This window comes from Helianthus annuus, chromosome 5 (assembly GCF_002127325.2).
Source record: "Helianthus annuus cultivar XRQ/B chromosome 5, HanXRQr2.0-SUNRISE, whole genome shotgun sequence".
Taxonomy (NCBI): Eukaryota; Viridiplantae; Streptophyta; class Magnoliopsida; order Asterales; family Asteraceae; genus Helianthus; species Helianthus annuus.
In genome coordinates, this window is record NC_035437.2 from 154,185,183 (window position 1) to 154,207,670 (window position 22,488).

General features: G+C 31.6%; 1 protein-coding gene and 1 long non-coding RNA gene across 14 annotated transcripts; one reads left to right on the forward strand and one right to left on the reverse strand.

The window, feature by feature from the left end:
• Positions 1–5,013: 5,013 nt before the first annotated feature.
• On the reverse strand, positions 5,014–8,238 carry LOC110941593. Of its 13 annotated transcripts, none has more exons than XR_004893370.1 (7): positions 8,066–8,238; positions 7,770–7,847; positions 7,513–7,679; positions 6,481–6,564; positions 5,965–6,063; positions 5,440–5,543; positions 5,014–5,321 (listed from the first exon to the last, which is right to left on the reverse strand). It is a non-coding gene; the product is annotated as an uncharacterized LOC110941593 (long non-coding RNA). The 13 variants fall into 13 exon arrangements; XR_004893369.1 differs by having other exon boundaries at positions 6,481–6,545; positions 8,066–8,237; XR_002594187.2 differs by having other exon boundaries at positions 5,992–6,063; positions 6,481–6,533; positions 8,066–8,236.
• A 7,272-nt stretch (positions 8,239–15,510) lies between these two features.
• Positions 15,511–18,148, forward strand: LOC110943803 (protein FAR1-RELATED SEQUENCE 5-like). The gene is made up of 5 exons (XM_022185535.1): positions 15,511–16,090; positions 16,177–16,222; positions 16,317–16,540; positions 16,793–17,355; positions 17,525–18,148. Exons 1-5 carry the CDS (start codon positions 15,511–15,513, stop codon positions 18,146–18,148), a joined length of 2,037 nt encoding a protein of 678 aa, XP_022041227.1.
• The last annotated feature ends 4,340 nt before the right edge of the window (positions 18,149–22,488 follow it).

The following is a 22,488-nucleotide window of genomic DNA, read 5'->3' on the forward strand; positions in this document are numbered from 1 at the left end:
AAACCCTAGTAAGCATAATATAATTACATCTTTTTCACCGATATGCAAGAACCTCATTATCATCAGACCTAACATAAGAACCATCTATAAATCCTAGTTTATTTTTGACTTGAAGAGTCAGATTCATAACATTAGACCACACTATATAATTACAAGAGTCCACTGCTATGCAAGAACCTCATTATCATCAGACCTAACATAAGAACCATCTATAAATCCTAGTTTATTTTTGACTTGAAGAGTCAGATTCATAACATTAGACCACACTATATAATTACAAGAGGTTACTAGCATCAAGTTCACTCACAAGAGTTTCATTAATAGGATCACCATCAACTATTGTAACAAATCACAGATAGCACGGATAACACAAGAATCTAAAACACTCAAGCACACACTTGGCGAAGCTACGTCAGTGACAAGACTTCTGGTTCGTTACTCAAAAGGTGCCAGAACAATTATAACGCAGGAGCCAATCGTAGATCTAAACACACAATCAAGCACACAACAAGATACACTAGATAATACGCACACAAACAAGGGGTGACTCTCCCTGTATCAACAATATTGGTACCCCTAACCCGACCAAAAATGTCTAAACAATAATAGAAAAATATAGAATGTAAACCAAAAGGAAATATCTCACCAGAAAGCACCCATGTTAGGGTATTCCTTCCAAGATTTCTAGATCTGTAACCTTCACTTAGGGTTACAAAGTCTAGAACAAGAGAATATGCAAGCACGATACCATGAATCACCAGAAACCCTAAGATAGGATGAATCACCGATTCTTCAACAACTTTACGCTACACAACAGATCGTATCGAAGAGACCTAGAAACCCTAAGTAGAAGCAAGAAGATCAACAAAGCTTAGCTATGATACCATGTGAAAACACGATAATCAAGAACAAAACACGAATTTTTCAATAACACTTATTTACAGACCAAGATTCAACACAAATCTAAGAAAACACTCTAAATCAAATCATCCACTTGATGATCTGATACACTAAATCTGAGACTCAAAATACAACAATCTACGTAACTATAGAAAACACATTCATCAACTAGATGAACACCAACACTCTAAGAACAAAATATTCATTCTAACCTCTCAGACTTAACCAACACGAAAGTTGTTTATCTGCACTCTTGGAAACCCTAGAATCATCCAAGAGTCTTTATATACAAATGCAAATGAGCATGGATCAACGAGGCTTCAAAGCCTAGACAACTACAATCCCAACTACAAGACTCTTCTAGCCCATTCTTATTTAGCTTCCAGACACGTTCAATCCAAGCCAAAATAGACATATTACGCAAAATAGAAACAAAAATAAATTAGTTAGAAATTAAATTAAAATATTAAAAATAACCTTTTATTTTTGACACCATCTAACATAGACCGAAAACCGAGTATGGTGTACACAGTTCCATACCTGACTCTATCCACTGGGTACACAAACAAAATCATATTGGTTTTATACCTTTATGATTTGAAAAAGGTTCTAACTTGTTATACCCGACCCAAAATATCCGGAACCAAAAGTAGAAAAAACCCGATCAACCCGGTTCCATACCTGACCTAGGTATTACCATACCAGGTTTTTGAACTTGTTAACCTTACCCTGCTACACATCACTGATTTCAACCCGAACCCGGTATGGCAAAAACACCCGATTTGTGTACCTCGTTAATATGCAAAACTGGAAAACAAAAATAATAAATATTCGATTTTGTTTAACTTGGGCTTCTATCTTTGTAATCTGAAGTCTGAACTACCGATACACATGGGCCCTGGCCCTATATTGTTTTTCCCTTCCTAGCCATAGCATGTGCTAAAATTAATTAATTATATATCCGAGACTGAAAGAACTCACCCCACCATCCTAACACGGATATTTTTATTGGACCAATAACACGTGATTTTGTATAAAAGCATGAGTAGTTAATTGTATTATTTCTTATTGTTTCACCTTTTTAATCTTTAAATTATTAATATTAATATTAATTACATTCTTGGTATCGGTTGAAGAAGTGAAATCGTACAAAGGTCAAAAGATTTTCTAAACGTTATTTTTTTAACGACCAGCAAAGTCTAGCCATCCGGATAAACCCAATGGCAAAAGAACACCCACGTCTGCGAACACAGACGTTGTTGGTGACGGCCCGTCACAATTTCAAATGAAACTCACAACCCGAACACCTACTGTGGTAAAACCCATTGCTCAACCCAGAGCAGTTTTTCTCTAAACAAGACTTGAACCCATGACCTCCACTTTGGAAGGTCGTGGGCTGCCAATGCACCAGAAGGATATCAGTAGTATGCATGTTTAGTACTTGTTTTCGTTACGTCTTTCTATGTCGGGGACAAAGCAGTACACCATGTTCATAATGGTGTTTCGTTTTCCCTCTGTCGTACGCCAAGTATACACCCAAGTTTGGTAAGGTTGGCGTACTCCTATGCTAGGGGTGGACCTAGGTGAAGCCCAGGGTGGGCGGACGCATCCCTTGAATAAAAAATTAGTGTATTTTTAGGTTAAAAACCCGACCGCACCTTCTGAAAATATGTTTGAATCACTCATTCACACTCCAACAAATAATTTCTGGGTCCGCCACTGCCTATGCCACACACCGTAGCCGTGCACCGGGGTTTCCGTTTGGGAGGTATTTTTTTAAATCAAATTTCCTAGTTTGCTTATTCATGTCCTCACTTAGATGTGCTCATAGCCGTCCCCGAGAATTCTCAAAAAAATCTAGGCATCGGGCGATAAAAAAAATTGGACCCAAAATTGGGTTAAGGGGAAATGAATTAAAAAAAAAATCTTTGTTGTAGAGCCAAGACTTGAACTTGAGATCTTTCTATTATCTTGAAATGGTTTTTCAACTTCACCAACACTCTTTTGCATTATAAGTGGATGCATATATTAAATATATAATTTAGTATATATTTAAAAGCTTATAGAAACTTTTTGGGCCCTTTGAAAATTTGGGACTCGAGCAACGGCACGGGTTAACAGGCCCAAAATCCGGCCCTGGATGTGCTAATTGTGCTAATCAGTGTATACTTCTAGGTTAGAGCTCGGGTGGACGAGCGTATATGCATATATTAGTTGTTAAATTTGGTAACCTGACAAAATATTTCATCACGTATTACATTTTGAAATATCGTATAAAAAGGTTCAATGGAATAACTAGTCTTAGCGGTGCTAATAGGCAATAGCGTTCCTGGGCATGAGACGTAAAATCGTGCTATGTAGCAACCAAACAACAATCAAAACCGGGAAAAGCGTAAAACAAAATCATAAATTTTTAAACCCGAGTGACTCACGTGAAGGAAAACATAGACGGAGTTGTATACCGAGGTGTATTAAAAATTTAAGGGGGTAAAAAAAATGCGAGGTACCAAATGTGACAACCAAACACTATGCTAAGTAACGACCAAACCCGAAAAAAAACGTAAAGAAAAACTCATTTAACTGTTGTCGCAAAGTTATAACAAAACCAAGTTTCATTAAAAATAAAAAATCTTAAAATTTCTTATATACGATAAAAAGGGAAATGAAAAACCCATAAAAGATGAAACAAAAAAAATTATTGTTGCTCATGTCGTTATGAAATTGTAGCTTGACAAATTCCCATTGTTAGTTGGTTGAAAGTTATAATAATATATAATATATATATCCTGGTGAGCAAGATAGAAAGGTTAACTCTTGGTATGCAATTCTACCCTAGATGTAAGTTTCTTCTTTAAAGATAAAAGCCGTTTTGCTCTTTACGTGCTCATTAAAAATTATAGTTTGACAAATTCCCATTGTTGTTGGTTGAAAGTTGAAAAGAAGGAATATGCAAGATAAAGAAGTTTAAAAAGTTGGAATTACAATACAGGCTATGGGCACTAGCAGCTCATTGAGCCCGTTTTAAAACCAATTTTTGATACAGTTGGATAAATTTAATTTTATATATTAAAGAATGAAAAAAGTTACATTTTAAAAACCTCATGTATTATACGGGTTGACCACATGTAATTTTATACACCAAACAATAAAAAAGTTATATCTTTATAAACCCTATGTTATATGGATTGAATAAATCTAATTTATATACTACATAATAAAAAAGTTATATTTTTTAAAAAACCCGTGTATTACACGCTTTGCACAAATGTAATTTTGTGTAGTAATATCTTTAAAAAAATTTAACGGATTTACTCAATATACGATGGATGAGGTGATTGCGGTGATGGTTCTTATAAATGTCACGTAAACATAGTGATTACCGTATTTGAGTTGAGACTTGAACACGGAAATAAAAGTATAGAACCAATAAACATTGACTAATATTTTTGTTTACCCCTTATAAACATTTTTGAAATAAGTTCTATCCTTAACTACTTTAGTTTAATAAGATAAATAAATCATTTAAATTATATTAATTTATATCGAAAGGATTAGTCCAAGCGTTATGTGATGTGTTAACCATATGAAAACACATGTTTTGAGGTATCCGATTGAACACAATATATCCTATAGTTGCATTGCGATTGGATCAAAACGTAACATAAATCGAATTTATATCGTACAATCATAACGTATTATACGCCACCCGACTAACTCGAATTTATATCGTCAAGTCAAAAACTCTTGAGGGGGTCAAAGTGGCATTTACAAAGTTTATAAAAAGTTAAGTGGTTAAAAATTGCATTTCCTGAACTTAAGGGCTAAGAAAGGGTAAAGATAAAATTTGATAAAGTTTAGGGGTAAGAAGGAAACTATAACAAAGTTATAAATATTATAAAATATTATATTATCTCTTATACAAATTGTTTAAATTTATATTAAATTTAATTTTAATTTTTTTAATTGATATTAATTATCTATAAAAATAGATAGATTCAATGAATGACATGTGTACTTTCATTGGTTTCTTTTATTATATAGACTAGGTTAAGGCCCGCGTAATACGCGAGCTTCAACCAAAAACATATTATTTTGATTCAAATCCATCCATCCTAAATAAACATCGTAGAATAAACATTTATTAATAAATTACGTTGGATAAATCTGTAAAGATTTACAACTCATTAAAACGTAACTTAAGTGAACCGAGTGGCCTAATAAATAAGAAAAGCCAACTCATGAGTATTATAGATCTCCATTGAATCCCCAAGCACTAATCTCTTGCTAGTAACTAAGGTACTCCATCATGTTGTAAGTAGATACCTTCTTGGTTGACCCATAAAGATATGCTTAAATTTCCACTCTGCGCCATGTAGATCAAGGGCTAATAAGTCTTGGGTAGGAGTAGCTTGAGTCATGTCCTGAACATATAAATTCAGTAAAACTAAAACATAAATAAAACAAATCATTAATAAAAAAGCAAGTTTACAAATGCAGGTAGGCACTCGGTTGGGTGCTTTCAGAGCACCAAAAACCCACCATGTCTGCTCATATATGAAGTTATGAAGACTTTGCAGAAAGAGTGTATGGTTGGCCTTGCGGAGGTTGGCTAGGCATTCATCGAGACTTGTAGGATCACTTTGCTGCAGAAAATGTGACAAAAAAATATAGATCAAAAACCATGATTTTGTTTTAGTTTTTAAACTTTTAGTGAAATTAAATTAAGCAAATTCTTACATCTGCAGGGAGTAAAGTGATTTGGGCATATATTTCATTTGTATCTTATCCAGCCAACAAAAGTCACAAGATTTGCAATTTTAACTTTCTTAATGAATCAATCATTATAAATTACAATAAACCAAACACAACATAAAAGACTAATTTTGCTTCCACTTTTACAAATTACAATATACCAAACACAACTTTTGAGACATCACAAAGAAAGCATTTGTGGATTTAAATTTTGAATTGCAGAATGCATACAGTGGTACAAATAGAGGACACTCATTCTATCCAAGTTAATAAGTTTAGAAAGTAATCTCTAACAATACTTAAAAAAGATACCTAGAAAATAACCATATTTACCATGACCTGAAAATAGGACGTGTGTTCATGGCATTAGAGAAAGTAACATCGGTGAGGGAGCCATTGAACTCAAGCATCCTAACAGTAACAAAAATTGAGAATCATTTCACATTGCAATAACAAAAGTAGAAATTTGCCATATCATTTTGGATGGTTGTCTAATTTTGAATAGCATGTGTGCTAAAAAAACACTCTACAGTCTACACATGATCATTTGCATCAAGTATAGTGGTCAGGTGAACAAAAGTTTTGAAAAATAAAATAAAAACTCCATAAATCGAATTATTTGGATTTTGTTTCATCATGTATTTGTACAGTCATGATTTAAAGCATGTATTAATTTTTTTATTCGAGATCGGCTTACATCTTTTTTCTGTTTTATTTAATGTCTTTTCATTACAAAAGTATTTTTTGGCAATTAAGGCAAAGCCACATTTTAAGTAATGTTACTAATTATAAAAACAGAAGGATTAGACTTATACGGAGAATTCGAACCTCAGGCGCACCAAAGCTCCCGGTCAATTACATCTTCACTGAAGCCCCTATGACTGCCAAAAAACCTGATTTTTTTTAACAAAACTGCTGGATAGATTAATCCATAGTTCTCAATTGATATTTAGCATGCATAAACAACATGTCGGTTTAAAACTTTGATTTTGAATGAATTCTATATATATTTACCGGTTGTATGGCTTATTGTACATAGATAGATCTATTCATGCTTCGACCACATAAAAGAACAAATCAAAACTCATAATAAACAGATTATTAAATACTTATAACAGAAGAAACATTTCAGGTTCTTTGAAGAAAAATGAGAATGTAAGAAAACACGATCTGTAATAGGCAGCGAGGAGATGAATGTTTAAATAGTGACTGGTAAACTTATCACCTCTAATAATCTGTAATTTGTTCATTGCAGTTTGCATACCAAAATGTGTCTTTTTATAACCCTGACAACCTATCAGGCTCTTCATGAGCAACCCTAAACGGATCAACTTTTTTCATCAGATTAAAAACCATGTGTGAGATTTAAAGTTTTGAACCAACACTTATTTCCTTGAGTAATTTCATACGTATATTTCTGAACAAATGATTGAAAAAAATTAATGCTTCTATAGTTTTTTTAACCATTAAATCCTGAGGCAATGAGATGAATCTCTTATCTATATCTGATAAGAAATTAAGGATCAAGAACTGAAAACAGGTATATTATAGAAGCGCAAATTGATAACCGAATTTAAAACAAAACGAAGAAGAGAACATAAAAGGGTCAAACATCATATACCTTTTTTCATTGAATAAGATAACCATAGAACAGAAGTCTTGGCATCAATATTTAATAAACTTATGAGCCAAGAAGAATTTTTACAATTTGTCAACAATAAGCCTTTTTCGTCGTTAAGACAAAGCATAAATTTAGAATCTGCTAAATCTAAATCACTTTGGGTAACAAAGTTATATGTATTCAGAATACACCAACAAATGTAGTTAAAGAAGAACCCAAAGTGTCGTTAATCAACTAACCTCATCGCCTGTTGGACCATCATCAAGCAAGAGCACCTCCCAATCTCTGCTTTCGGCAGAATCACTATCGGACCAATCACAAAGCCCCACCGAATCAACATCAGAGTATAAAGGCGAAAAACTAACATCATGAACCTTCAAGTTCGATGGAAAAACGAAACCTTTAACTTCCAAACGACACAAAACATGCCAGCATCAAACATCAGACGATTAAAACAAAATCAAACAATAAGAAGATCAAGGAAATCAGACATTACCGTGAATAGTAGGGTATTCGGATTTGAAGATCGATTGAAGATTGTCGCAGAGTATTGAGAGAGATAAAGATCGATTCACTGATGTCATCCAAAGGTGAAAATCAAACTCATATAAACAAAGAACATGATATCGGCTATTAAAACCCTAAGAAAAAAGGAATAACCTAATCGATCTTCAAATCATGTAAAATAACTTCATACATCGTCACATAACAGTCAATACATAAGAAATCAAAGTACAACGAACGATTCAAACATAATCGATCAATAACATGACGAAAGAAAACAAACATTACCGTTAGTGGAAGATTATTGCGTCTTGAAGATCGATTTAACACAGGATTGAGAGAGATAAAGAGGCAGAGGAATTTTGATCTAGGTTTTGTTTAGAATGCGAATGAACTTTGAAGAGAGAAGGTCAACATAATGAATGATGAGAGATGAGAGAGAATGAGAAAGAAAGCGTACAAAAGAAGCTTCTCAATCCTGGTCTTAGAGCAATGCCACATGTCCTATCATTTGAGTTTTGCCACCTCATTGCCTATGTGGATGCTTAGTTGGCTTGCACCATTGGGTGACATGTGTCCCCCAATGGTTTGCTTTATTAGAGACATAGATTACAGACTATTGTATTACACGGGTTGAAAATGAAAACCATATAATTCATAAATCAATAAACACTTATCGATTAAGCATTTGAATACTTCCGACTCATTTGGACACTTCACTTTACAATCACAAATAATTTTTGTGTACGTTTATTAGATAGAAAAGTTGTTATCAAAAACAAATTATACAACTCGTGTTTATTAAATAGAAAAGTTCATTATCAAAAACAAATCGAACAATCCTTAAATATTTTGATTAATTAATATTCGAATAGTATAGTTTCTAGGGGATTTATTTCCTCAGAGGGGTGAAGCTTAATATATTATTATATGTTATATAATAGATAAAGTTTTTTATGCCACGTGTCAATCAATGAGACCACTTATTTTTCACTTTCTCGCTCATTGTATGACGTGGTAAACCCGCTAATTAATATGTTTCTAAGTTGACAATTATTTTCCAAGAAATTCAAGAACTGGGCATTCGTGATGCCATATTATATTGATGGATGTAGTATGTACCCACTTATATACGAATCTTTATTCCCTAAAGTACTTCGTTAGCACCTCAAGCACACCTTTGTCCCGGTTGAAGACAAATCGAGTGTTAGCCGCACCAGAAAAAATAAACCTTTGTCTCTGTTGAAGATAAATCGAGCGTTAGCCGCACCGAAAAAAAAGAGCTATGAGGTTCGTATTCTTAGATCTCTTCTTTAAATTCTTCAATGACATTTTTAATGTTATGTGGTTTATCAGTTAAGTAATATAAGATATTTTTTGTATCCTAATTGGTTATTTAAGATAGGAAATGATATAGGTTAGTGTGCTCCTGTTGTATTTGGTGCAATTCCATCAGCTCCTGTTGTATTATGTGGGCATATAAGTAGTATCACTCAATCAGGTACATAGGTCTACTTATTTATAGCTAATCATTAGCTACTTACGGACTAATTCACTTCTTAGGGTGAAGGGGGTGCTCACCTAATAGGTGAGTCCCCTCTCTTACGCCAAACCAATCCCCGTGTGCCACGTCAAGTCCCCTCTTAAACTCCCCTAACACCCCAATTTGATGGCGCCACTCCCCTCTTAGGTGAATTGGTTTTTTTTTTTTTTAAAAAAAAAAAGGAAAGCTGTGATTGGACCGCCCCTCTCTCTCTCCTCCCTCTCTCTTCGGTGAGCCGCCACCGGTCTCTCTCCTCTCTCTACCTCACCGCATGATCGGCGGTGTTCTTGCCGAGCGGTAAAATTGGTCACCGATGGGGGTCACCGATGACACCCCGTATACCCTTATGAAGTTCTCATTTGTTTATATTTGGTTAGTTTTGCATCAATTGGTGCTCCTCTGCCTCCTGTAGGTAAAAGTTTACTCAAAATGGGTCGATTCGTATAATGTGTTATCTAGAAAGTGGGTAGTAAAACGTAAAGTAGGTAATTGAATGGGTATGGTTGGTTGCGTAATGGATTAAATGGGTAACTTTTAGTAGGGATACAAATGGGTCGACTTGGGTGACCTGTCGAGAATATGTGTTAGTTTTTTTTTTTTTTTTTAATTTGAAACTTTTTTTTAAAGAGAATTGAGTCGATTATCATTCCACACGAAAAAGGGCAATTACAAAGCAATGGCAGGTAGTCGGGCAACAAGTTGCGCCGCCACCCCCTTTTGAATAAATGATGAATAGATAAGATGGTAAAAGTATATTGATTGCTAAAATTGTTATTTGCTAGCTCTTAGTGTTCCAAATATCACATTACATGGGTAAGATATTCTTTTGGTACTTTGATATTTCATTCTTATTCATAATGTGTTGTTGTATTTGATTCTTATTCATTAACTTAGCGAAAACAGAGTTAATTTGCCTCATTTCAATCTACTATGTAATTTGAATCATTATAGTTTGGTTTTTAGGATCTCAACTTACGTATTTAAAATAGAGTAAACTTCCGTTTTGCTCCCTGTGGTTTGGTCACTTTAACGGTTTTGCTCCAAACCTTTAAAAATAGCCATTTTACTCCCTGATGTTTCGGTTTTTTTGGCAGTTTGCTCCCCACCTCTAATTCCATCCAAATTGTTTGTTTTTCTATTTTGCTCCCCACAGGGAGCAAACTGGCAACAAAACCAAAACATCAGGGAGTAAAATGGCTATTTTTAAAGGTTTGGGGCAAAACCGTTAAAGTGACCAAACCACAGGGAGCAAAACGGAAGTTTACTCTTTAAAATATTAAAATGCATGTTTATAAATTCTAGAAGTCATATTTACATGAGATTCTATTATGTATAGGTCGGGGATTTTCAAGGCTATAAGGTACTAAAGAATTATAGCCGCATTAATTGTTGATTATTTGTATAATATGTTTTAACTTCGGAAGTTTGAATGTCATTCTAAAAACTAAAATTTTAATTCAACTTATTTTTTTTTAAGTTTGCAAATTTGAAGGTTGTTTCTATAACTTTTAAAAGATTCAAGGCTTTTACGGTCAATATAATTAATGAGTTTCAATCATTCAATCAATAAATACATACATATTCAATTGTTTTGTAAAATGTTTCAATCTACTTAGATAAGAAAACAATAACGATAGTAATTTTGATTAGTTTTCAATTTTCCCTTTTTAAAAATATACGTTATTGAACTATAATTTTCATATTAAGTGTAGAAATTTCGGTACTTTTTGTAATTATAGTTATTTTTTATAAACCATTACCAAAAAATAAATTAAGAAATATAATTACTTTCCATAACATGGTAACAATATTAGGTAATGATTTTGAGACCCTTTGTCACTCCATGAAGACCTCTAGATAAGGTACCGTATTTATGATATTGTGCATTTGGAAATTGAAATTGCAATTTGGTTAGTGTTTTATTGAATATTGCTGCACGTCTAACAATTTTTGAAGGTTTGTTGCAGAAATTTTCTTTCATGACTTGCATGAAGAAGTGATGACGACTGCTGGCTGCTCATGGCCATGGTCTATTAATAGGCGTTCAACAACTTAAGTCAGAAATCCCTTTAATTGAAATTTGAAAGGGCATTTCTATCCAAAACATCCCATTCAGCCTTAAATGAGTTGATCAATGTCATTTCTTAGTTAGTGGAGCTTTTCTTAAGATAAACTATATCATTAATTTAATATATTTTTATGTACGATTAACATTGAATTATTGAATATATATCCTCACAAATTTTATAAAAAAACCGTTTTAATAAAATTAATAAAATATTAATATCCTTAAAAATAGAGCGACCCGTGGGTACCACGGGTTATAACCTAGTATCGTATAAAAAGGTTCAATGGAATAACTAGTCTTAGCGGTGCTAATAAGCAATAACGTTCCTGGGCATGAGACGTAAAATCGTGCTATGTAGCAACCAAACAACAATCAAAATCGGGAAAAAGCGTAAAACAAAATCATAAATTTTTAAACCTGAGTGACTCACGTGAAGTAAAACATAGACGGAGTTGTATACCGAGGTGTGTTAAAAATTTAAGGGGGTAAAAAAAATGCGAGGTACCAAATGTGACAACCAAACACTATGCTGAGTAACGACCAAACCCGAAAAAAAACGTAAAGAAAAACTCATTTAACTGTTGTTGCAAAGTTATAACAAAACCAAATTTCATTAAAAATTAAAAAATAAAAAATCTTAAAATATCTTATATGTGATAAAAAGGGAAATGAAAAACCCATAAAAGATAAAACAAAAAAAAATATTGTTGCTCATATCGTTATGAAATTGTAGATATAAATAATAAAGGAAATGAAAAACCCATAAAAGATAAAACAAAAAAAGTTATTGTTGCTCATTTCGTTATTGTTATGAAATAATAGATATAAATAATAAGATGCTAAACATGTTATTATCAAAGTTGAGAGAGTGAGATCCTGTGTTAAACTTATTAAAAATTAGGTGTAAATAAAAGTTCTATTTTTTCAATGGCCAACAAATCTTTTAAATGGACTACCCATGAAATTTATCACATTAGGATACACTAGACTTCGAACCGGAAAATTCCCTCACCTAAATGTAAATAAAAATTATTAAATGGAAAAAAACACTGTAGCTAACAACTTATATTTTAGTATATATTATAGTGTAATGTAATTATAATATGGGTAGGGATATGGTAAAAAGTGTCTAAAATGTGAGAAGGGTAAGAAGTGTTTTAAACCATTGGATATTTGATCTAATGGTTGAGATCAATAGGGTATAAAATGTAAATTGTGTTTTAACTAGAAGGACCTTATGTAAAATTAAAGGGCAATAGTGACATTTCCAACGTTTCAAATATGGTAACCGTTTCAAAATCCCCATCAATCTCCTATAAATCAGCGAATTTATGGTAACTGTTTCAAAACCCTCATCAATCTCCTAAAAGATCCGCGAATTTCTCGTACTGAAATAAATTCTTCGATTTCCTTCACAACAACTTTTTATAACACTATAAAGAACAGTATATTACATGATAAAACACTATAGGAAGATATAACACTATCTGTTTACTGTAAGACACTATACATAAATAAAACACTGTTGATGGGGGATAAAACACTATGAAAAGGAACAGTATATTACATGATAAAACACTATAGGAAGATATAACACTATCTGTTTACTGTAAGACACTATAAAGAATAAAACACTATTGATGAGGATAAAACACTATGAAAAGGAACAGTATATTACATTATAAAACACTATAGAAAGATATAACACTATATGTTTACTGTAAGACACTATATAGAATAAAACACTATTGATGGGGGATAAAACACTATGAAAAGGAGATTAAAGATACCTGTACATAATATAACACTATTGACTGGGAAATATAACACTACAACAAGAACTTACCATAAACAATTAAATGTATAGAACAAATCGAATTCGAATCACATCCTTAATATATCGCCTGATATTTTTGGCAGTTATATTTGGAAATCAATTAATTGATAAGAATGGACAATTACTAATATACCCTTTTGAATTAATTAAGATAAGAGGCATTTGTTATTTCCAAATTATTTCTCACACTTCTCACAAAAGTTGGACTTTTTACATGATCCTCTACCATTATAATATAATGTTACACGTAGCAATATACAAACCTTTATTTTTCTTCCAATTTGTAACACCTATAATCAACCACTTAAAAGAAATCATACAGAATCCTTTACTATTTTTCAAAAATCAACCACTTAAAAGAAATCATATAGAATCCTTTACTATTTTTCAAATAATAAATTAGATATAAAAGTAACAATGGTGGTTTTGCCTTCCACATTTTTTCATTTGTTATAAGATAATGTTAATTATTTGTAATAAATTAAAGTTTAAGATGTGTTCTCATTATGTGGAGCCCGGACATTCTCTAGTTACATCATTAGTTATCATTTTTCCAATAAAAAGTTTAAAAATGTGTTATTTAATGATTACATGAAGTGAAAAGAACAATGTTTCATATATATTAAAATAGAGATGTAAATGTAATCTCAAACTATCTTAATTTTAATAATAAAACACATGAATTGCCAATGCCATTAACTCGAGTGTTAGCTTTCTAAATCCATGTTCTTATTACAATTTTCTTTTTCAAATGTGTATGATTTAAAGTTTATAGATATAATAGTATAAAACTAATTTTTCCTCAAATTAGGTGTTTTGTACTTCTGTCCTGTTTTAACCTAACTGAAAACATATCAATAAATAATCTCAGTTTAGTGTCTTAGTTTTTGAAATTTGAGGTATGGTACGTATAATAAGTCCAATATTCATATGGTGGCTTGTTTTTTCTTGTTAGAAACGACCCGTGAACTCAACATGTGCAACCTTTTTCTTTGTCCACTAAAATCTCATCAATATTTGTATCTTAGTTCCTACCTATGCTATGCCACTAGTGTTTGTTCTTTAAATCATCATATATATTTGTACCAAAGGCACACATATTATTATTATTATTATGATTATTATTATTATATTATATTATATTATATTATATTATATTATATTATATTATATTATATTATATTATATTATATTATATTATATTATATTATATTATATTATATTATATTATATTATATTATATTATATTATATGGATAAAGATCAAATAGGAAGTTAATTTTCGCTAGGAAGGATAGGAAGCAATCTCAGCCGTTCATCATATTTTTTAAAATTTTTGGACGCGTGGGCTTTTTCGTCTTTTTACATTATCATATCTTCGTTCTATTTTATAGATTCTGTTACTTCTTTTCTTAGTTCATCACTCTCATAACAGAATTGAAGATTCCATAAACCTAAATCGCCATCGATCGCAAATTCACCTCTTTTCAAACATTAATCTTCTTTCGTTTGTCAATTCGATAACTTCAATGTCTTCGTCAGACTCTGCTGGTATGTTTAGCTTCAATTTTGAGTTATTTTTTTGTTATTTTTGTCCAAATTTCATTGTTTTACGTTTTATAATTCGTGTTTCTGTAATTAATATTTGATATTTCATAAGTTTAATTGTTATTGTTGTATAATTTAACATAATTTGTTTGTTTTGTTTCTTCATCATTTTATTACGTTTTAGTGAAGAGTTGCGTTTTATGATATTAATTAAATTATATACATACAAACTTGTAGTTTAAGATTTATGTAATATAAAGCTATATAAAGCTATAACTGTTATTGTTGTACAATTTTTGTTTGTTCATCATTGGATGCGTTTTACTGAATGTATTGCATTTTATTCTTTTATTCATAATAGTTCATATACAAACCTTAAAGGTCTGTATTTCTAAATTATTATTAACATATTTTGAGATTTAACAGTAAACACATTATTATACAGGTTGTATTGCGTTTTATGATTTTTTATAAAGTGTTTCAGATCACATGATGCATTTTACTGAACGTATTGCTTTTTATGCTTTTATAAACTTTAAAGTTTTGTATTTTTTAAATTTTTATTAACATATTTTTAGTTTTATCAATAAAAACATTATTCTGTAAGAGGTATTGCGTTTTATAGTCTTTTTAATTGTTTCAGATAACATTTCCAAGTAGGAGGAACGTGTATGCATAAACAGTGGAAGAAAGTTTTTCAAACCTAAAGTCAGTGGATCTATTACACCTGCTGTTGGAATGCTTTTTAAGTCATTTGATGAGGCATTTGCATTTTATCAGAGATATGCACTTGCTGCAGGTTTTTCTGCAAGAAAAAATACCTCTTGGAAAAATGTTGGTGGTTTAGTAAAAATAAGATATATTGTCTGTTCAAAAGAAGGATTTCATGTTAGCAAAGAAATAGATTCTGGTTCAGTTGAGAATAGTAAAAAGATTGTTAGACGTAATAGAGGTTCAAAAAGAGTTGGATGCAATGCTCATGTGAAACTAATATTAGAGAACAATAATATGTTTAAAATCTACTACTTTGAAGAAGAACATAATCATATCTTTGTTGAAGATGAAGATATTCATTTCTTGCCGGCTGCCAGAAGTATCGATTATGTGAAAGAAAGTTTTATATCTGGATTGTCTGCAATCAATATTGGACCTGTTAAAGCATTCAATATTATGAAAACAATGTATGGTGGTTTTGGTGAAGTTGGGGCTAGTAAAGTTGATTGTAAGAATTATAGAAGGGATTTGAATCTTTACATCGGAGAGTATGATGCAGAAATGGTAGTTAGGCGTCTTATTAGGAAGAAAGAATGTTGTCCCGGTTTCACATGTGATTATGTTATTGGTGAAGATAGAAGATTGAAAGGGCTTTTTGGGCTGATGAGCAATAAAAAAAAAATTATACAGTGTTTGGTGACATATTTGGTTTTGATGCTACTTATAAATCAAACAAGTAAGTTTTTTTGATTTATTGCGTTATATATTCTATTGCGTTATATATCCTGTTCTAATTTTTCTAATGCTTTTTTAATTTGTTTTTTATTCAGGTATGATTTAGTTTTTGTACCATTTACTGGTATTGATAATCATTTTAGGAATGTCACATTTGGTGGTGCATTACTTGGTTCGGAGACTGCAGATTCGTATAGATGGCTTTTAAGATGCTTTGTTAATGCTTTTGGAAGTGAGCCTAAAGTTGTTGTTACTGATCAAGATGCTGCAATGAAGAGAGCTATTAAGGATGTACTTCCAAGAAGTAGGCATAGGTTATGTATGTGGCATATATGGGAGAAATTGAAGACAAAGGTATTAACTGCGTTTTATGATATAACAAACTGCAATTTTATAATTGTTTTATTATTGCGTTTTATGTATTATACAATAAGATCCTCTAACATTTTTATCAATAGAATTACAAAACAATTGCGTTTTACAATCAATGCATTATGTTTATCATTTTCAATATATTGGTTTTTAAATTATTGCGATTTATGTTTAATGATTTTATAACTTTTTATTCAAGTTGGTCCTGTTTTGTCAGCAAACACTGATTTTAATACAAGAATGACTCATGTTGTTTGGAATGATACTATTATTCCAGAAGATTTTGAAACTGAGTGGCATTCAATAATGTCTACTTTTAGATTGGAAAATCATGAGTGGTTAAAAGACATGTACGATCTTCGATTTGATTGGATTCCTGCTTATTACCATGGAGAGGATTTGGCTGGGCTTATGCGTACTACGTCAAGATGTGAAAGCGAGAATTACTTCTTTGGTCAGATTTGCAATCCAAGATGTACACTTGTTGAAATTTTCACTCATTTTGAGACTGCAATGGATATTCAAAGGCATGAGCATAGGAGGAATGATCATGATACAAGGTATATTGAGTGTAAACCCTGGAGTGACTTTGTATTGGAGAAACAAGCATCAGAAATATATACCCAAACAATTTTTAAGGATATTCAGATTGAAATTGATGCTGCTATTACAAAGTGTATGTCAAAGTCTGTTGATACTGTGGGTGATGTTCAATATTTTGAAATAAAGGATTTCAGACAGCCATGCACTTCTTTTTTCAAGGTATTTTTTTAAATTTATATTGTTTAAATATCTATTGCGTTTTATTTTTCATGTTTTATTGCGTTTTAACATTATATGATCATATGGTTATATCTGTATTATATTTATTATTCATTGCGTTTTATATTACATTTCACTAATTTATATAGCTTTTTAATCTTATTTACAGGTGCAATACAGCAAAGAAGAAGATGGTTTAAGTATAAGTTGTTCTTGCAAACGGTTTGAACAATTTGGTATATTGTGTCGCCATATATTTTACGTATTACGGTATGAGGATATAAGTGAGTTTCCTAGAAGATATGTTCATAGAAGATGGATGAGAGATGTTGTTTCAGTGGGATCAAATCATTCCAATATTCGATTTGATGAAATTGGTAGGAATAGTGAAATTGATAAAGTTTATAGAGAAATCGTTGTTGCAAATGAGTATGTGGTTAATAGGCTGGTTGGTGATTTAGATGATCTGTGTCGTTACAGGGATCATATTAAAAGTTATATTGATAAAGCGGATGAGGTTATGGTTGCTGCGCCGCCTCCTAGTCGCAAAGAAAGATTTGCTGATATTGGAGGGAACATAGAAAAATCAGATTCTATGATTCGTGTCCCGATCAAAGTAAGGACCAAAGGATGCGGTGTACAAAAAAGGATCAAGTCTAATCGTGAGATTGCAATTCAGAAATCATCAAAGATCCAGAAATCGTGCCGTGTATGTGGTGGAAAAGGACATAACAGTCGAACATGTAAAGATAAGGTTTCTTCTAATGCTATAGGTTCTAGCAATGCAATGTAATTATGTATACAAATTCTGTCAAAATCAGATATCAATAAGTAAAAAAAAAAAATTGTCATTGCGTTTTATGATGTATAGGTTTCATCTCTTTTTGTTACTACGTTTTGCGATATCCTTCATAAATATCAGTTTGTTTTGTTTAATTGCGTTTTATGATAACAACAATATATTCTTATTGCGTTTTATACATAGAACAATCATAACAAGAAATGCAAGTGGTTATCATAAACATTGCGTTTTATACATAGAACAATATATTTTAAATTGTTTTTTTGATTATTGCTTTTTATTGTGACACAGATCATATATCAAATTAAACAAGAAATGATGAGTACCCTAAGCTTCCATCAGGGATTTCCAAATCACTTATCAGCTTTTTTTGGTTATTCCGTTATATACATAGAACAATACAATATACTTTAAATGATATTTGTTGATTATTGCGTTTTATTATCATACAGTTCATACATAAAATTAAACAAGAAATGCAATTGGATATAATAAACATTGCGTTATATAGATGATGATAGTTTTTAAACCCACAAACATGATGTTTTCAAACCACAAAATTAAAGAAAAATTACTAGCATGATCAGCTTCATGGATCAAAGTTTGTTTCTTCATCGGATGAGAACCCTAAGCTTCCATCAGGGATTTCCTCATCACTTTCAGATTCAACCCAAAGTTCAACCTGTGAAACTACTGCGTTTTAGAGCTTCTCTGCAAATTTGCTACCAGAGTTGTCGATGATTGGTATTTCAGATAACTGATTCAAAAACTTTAGATCCTCACTGGTAGATATGTCCTTTGGGTCATACATCTCCACTTCACCATCGTCCCAAGTCACTGAAACTTTGAAAGTTTCCTCAATGAACTCCCAAGATGTAACTTGGGCATCTTCAGTTGCAGTTTGATTCGGATCACCATATCTCTTGCGTAGAATTCTGAACAGTGCGGCTGTTTGATTTGTGTAACAAGAAGGTGGTATACCTATTTCGTTCATTCTTTTCAAAACATTTTCATTGCAGTTATGAAGAACAGAAGCAACGGAATGGTATTTTTTTTTCCATCAATGAATTGAAGAACGAAATTGCCTCTTTTAACCCACCAAACTGATAGTTGTGGATTAGCCATTTTAGGGTTTGTGTGTGTTGGGTATTTGGTGTATTTTTGGTGTATGATGAGAGCAATGTGAAAATAGTTTAGGGTTTCTGTTTTTATATATTGGTAGAGGAATTTGAATCAACTGTTTTAATAATAAAAATGATTATTTTTTATTTTTTTCTTTGAATTGAATGTTCAATCATACACAGTATTTGGTATCAGGAATCCAAAAGGCTTTTTAAGGCTTTTGGTCTAATCAACTGTATCAATTTCTATCATACAGTATTCATATATTGTATATTATTTTATTTTTTATAACATTTCGTTTTAGAAGATTATAATATATTATTTTTATTATTGTCCTTATTGTAATTATGTTTTTAATTTGTTTTTTGTGTTATAAAAATTTAAAAAAAAATTGCATTGCGTTATAAATTATATTGCGTTATATGTTGGAAATGAATAATTAGAAAAAACATTGCGTTTTATATTCAAAACATATTAAAATTAAAATTGACAATGTTGAGTTATAGCATACTATTAAAATGTTGCGTTTTATAAATTGTATATATATTTTATAAATTTTTTTTCAAAATAATGTTTAAATAATTTTAAAGGATACATATTGCGTTTTAAAATAACAAACAAATAAGTGCATTTTAAAAATATCATCAAAATATTGCGTTTTATAATAAGTAGCATTTCTAAATCAAAGTAACTAGCAAGATCAAGAAAATAATGAGTTATATTAAAAACATGCTAAATTAAAAAACATTGCGTTTTATAATAAGTAGCATTTCAAGATCAAAGTAAACCAGCAAGAGAAAGCCTGTCTTTAATCCTATCTAACCTAGTGTCATAGGATTGTTTTTTAAGTTTCACACTGAGGTCTCGAAACTTCTTTGAGTCCTCAATAACATAATCTCTTTGTTCGTTGATTTCATGAAATAATATCTTCGCGATGAACTTTCTTCTTAAATCTTCAAGTTGTGCGGTCTGCTTGTTGACTGGTTTTTTGTTTTTACCCCTTGCAGGTTCTTCATACTCCACGTTAAACCCACAATCCCATTTTTCGACCGGTTCTCCATGATAACATTCCATATGACGCATAGTGAATATACCACAGTCAATGCCATTATATTGTGTCCTCCATTTCATCTGCATTCTAGCAGGGGTTATTCCCTTTATATCATCTGCTTTTTCATGTCCAACAGATTTAAGGTAAGCTGCCAAAGCATTCCTCTACAGAAAAAAAAAACAAAACAAAAAGATTAGGTGGTTTATATTTGTGTTTTAAAAGCATAAGTAAGAATACTTACTGTATTTTCAGGCACATCCCCATATTTAGCTTTATTTGTTTCTTTTTTGGCACTGTTGTCAATGATGAATATTTGTTTCTCTTTAAGATTGAAGGAGATCACAAAGAAATGCTGTATATAGAGAATCGGGACAAGGATAATTTTAAAATCCTTTATGCTTTTTAGCTTTGCACCTTGAAGAATTTTTTCTATGTTCATTGTGAATGCTTCTATCATCTTTTCTTTATTTGTTTCTTCCTTAACATTCAAAGGAAAAGCCTGCGTAAAATTAAACAAATTAACATATTATTGCGTTTTATGAAGTTAATAAAACATACAGCTGTGTTTTATGAAGGTAATAAAACATACAACTGCGTTTTATAAAACTTCATTCAAACAAAGTAAGCATTGCGTTTTATTAAAGAAATAAAACTGCAATTGCATTTTACAAAACTTCATTCAATCAAACTTCAAAATACTTCATTATACAAATACAGAAAAATTGAGTTTTATATATCATACCAGCATTCGAATAGTATAGAAAAATCTTGGAGTTTTGTTGTCTTTTGATCTTCTTTTTTCTTCTTCATTCAAAATATATGACCAACAATTGATTACTTATCCGGTGATTTCCAATCCTGGCCTCATTGTTTCAACAGCATATCTATATAGAATTACATGATCTTTAATTTCAAAGAGAGTATCCATGCAAAAAAAAATTAATAATTAAATTATAATTTTTTTTATTTTTGTTTTTTTTTTGTTTTAGTGTATATAAATGAATTTTTACATCATTTCTCCTTCTGCATGGAAAGCATATCCCGATATGTTGTTTTCGTGTGCCGTTCTTGCTTCCTTCATTGCTACTTGTCTTAGATAGTACGGTGAACAAAATACTTCTGGTACATTTTTCTCTCGATCAGGTCGTACCATCCTTGTGATTATTTCTTCTGTTTTGCTTATATCTGTTGTTGGTTGTTCTTGATGAACTGATTTTGCAGGTGTTTTATACGGATCTTCTTGTGGGTTGAGGAATGATGTGTTTTGAATTAGATCACTGATTTGCTTTTTAGTATTATCCTGTTCTTCAATTCTATCAAACATTGTTTGTATTCCAGTAATTTGAACATCTTTTTCAATTGATCTATTTTCAGATTCCGCTTGAATTTCGGTTTGTGCAGCGTGAGGAGTAGCATCAACTTCAACTTTGTGACAACCCAAGCATTCAAGGTCAGTGTCTCGTAATTACGTGATTCCGTTTCTTATCATTTCTCCTTCCATAATTCTTGTGACGATAAAAATTAGTAACACATGTGATTGTAATAAAGATGTTAAATGTATAGCGTGTCTGAGTATATGTACTTGTGCTTGTCTGATTAACAAACCCTAGACATAAGAGATCGGACCTGGCCCAAGCATGGCATGTAGCATCAACTAGTAACCGGCCCAAATATTGTTTCACTTTATGGTTGGTCCCGACCCAAGTTGTTTTGATTTGCAAGATCAACCGGCCCAGCTACTGTTTTAGTTAACACGTAAGGTTGGCCCAAATTATTAATTGCTTAGCTAATATAGGTGGCCCAATTCTTTATCCATTTAACCCCATGTATACGTGAACAAATAGGATCACAAAATAAACAAACCCTATTTTCCTTTCCCCCTAAGTGTTCGACGGCAGCAAATATCATTCGCGCATCATTCCTTCTGGCCGAACCCCTCTTGGTTAGCAGGTGCATATTTGTATTATTTCTTATTGATTGTCCTGAACTCGATTAACTGATTGGTGTGCGTGTGTGTGTGCAATATTCATGTAAGTGTTCATGCATACATTGATTGAAATAATATAAGATAATGATGTAGGCTTGCATGATGTGGAATGGCTAGTAACTGATGTCAATACATGTGTGTAAATGGTGGTCCAATAGAAACAAAATACAT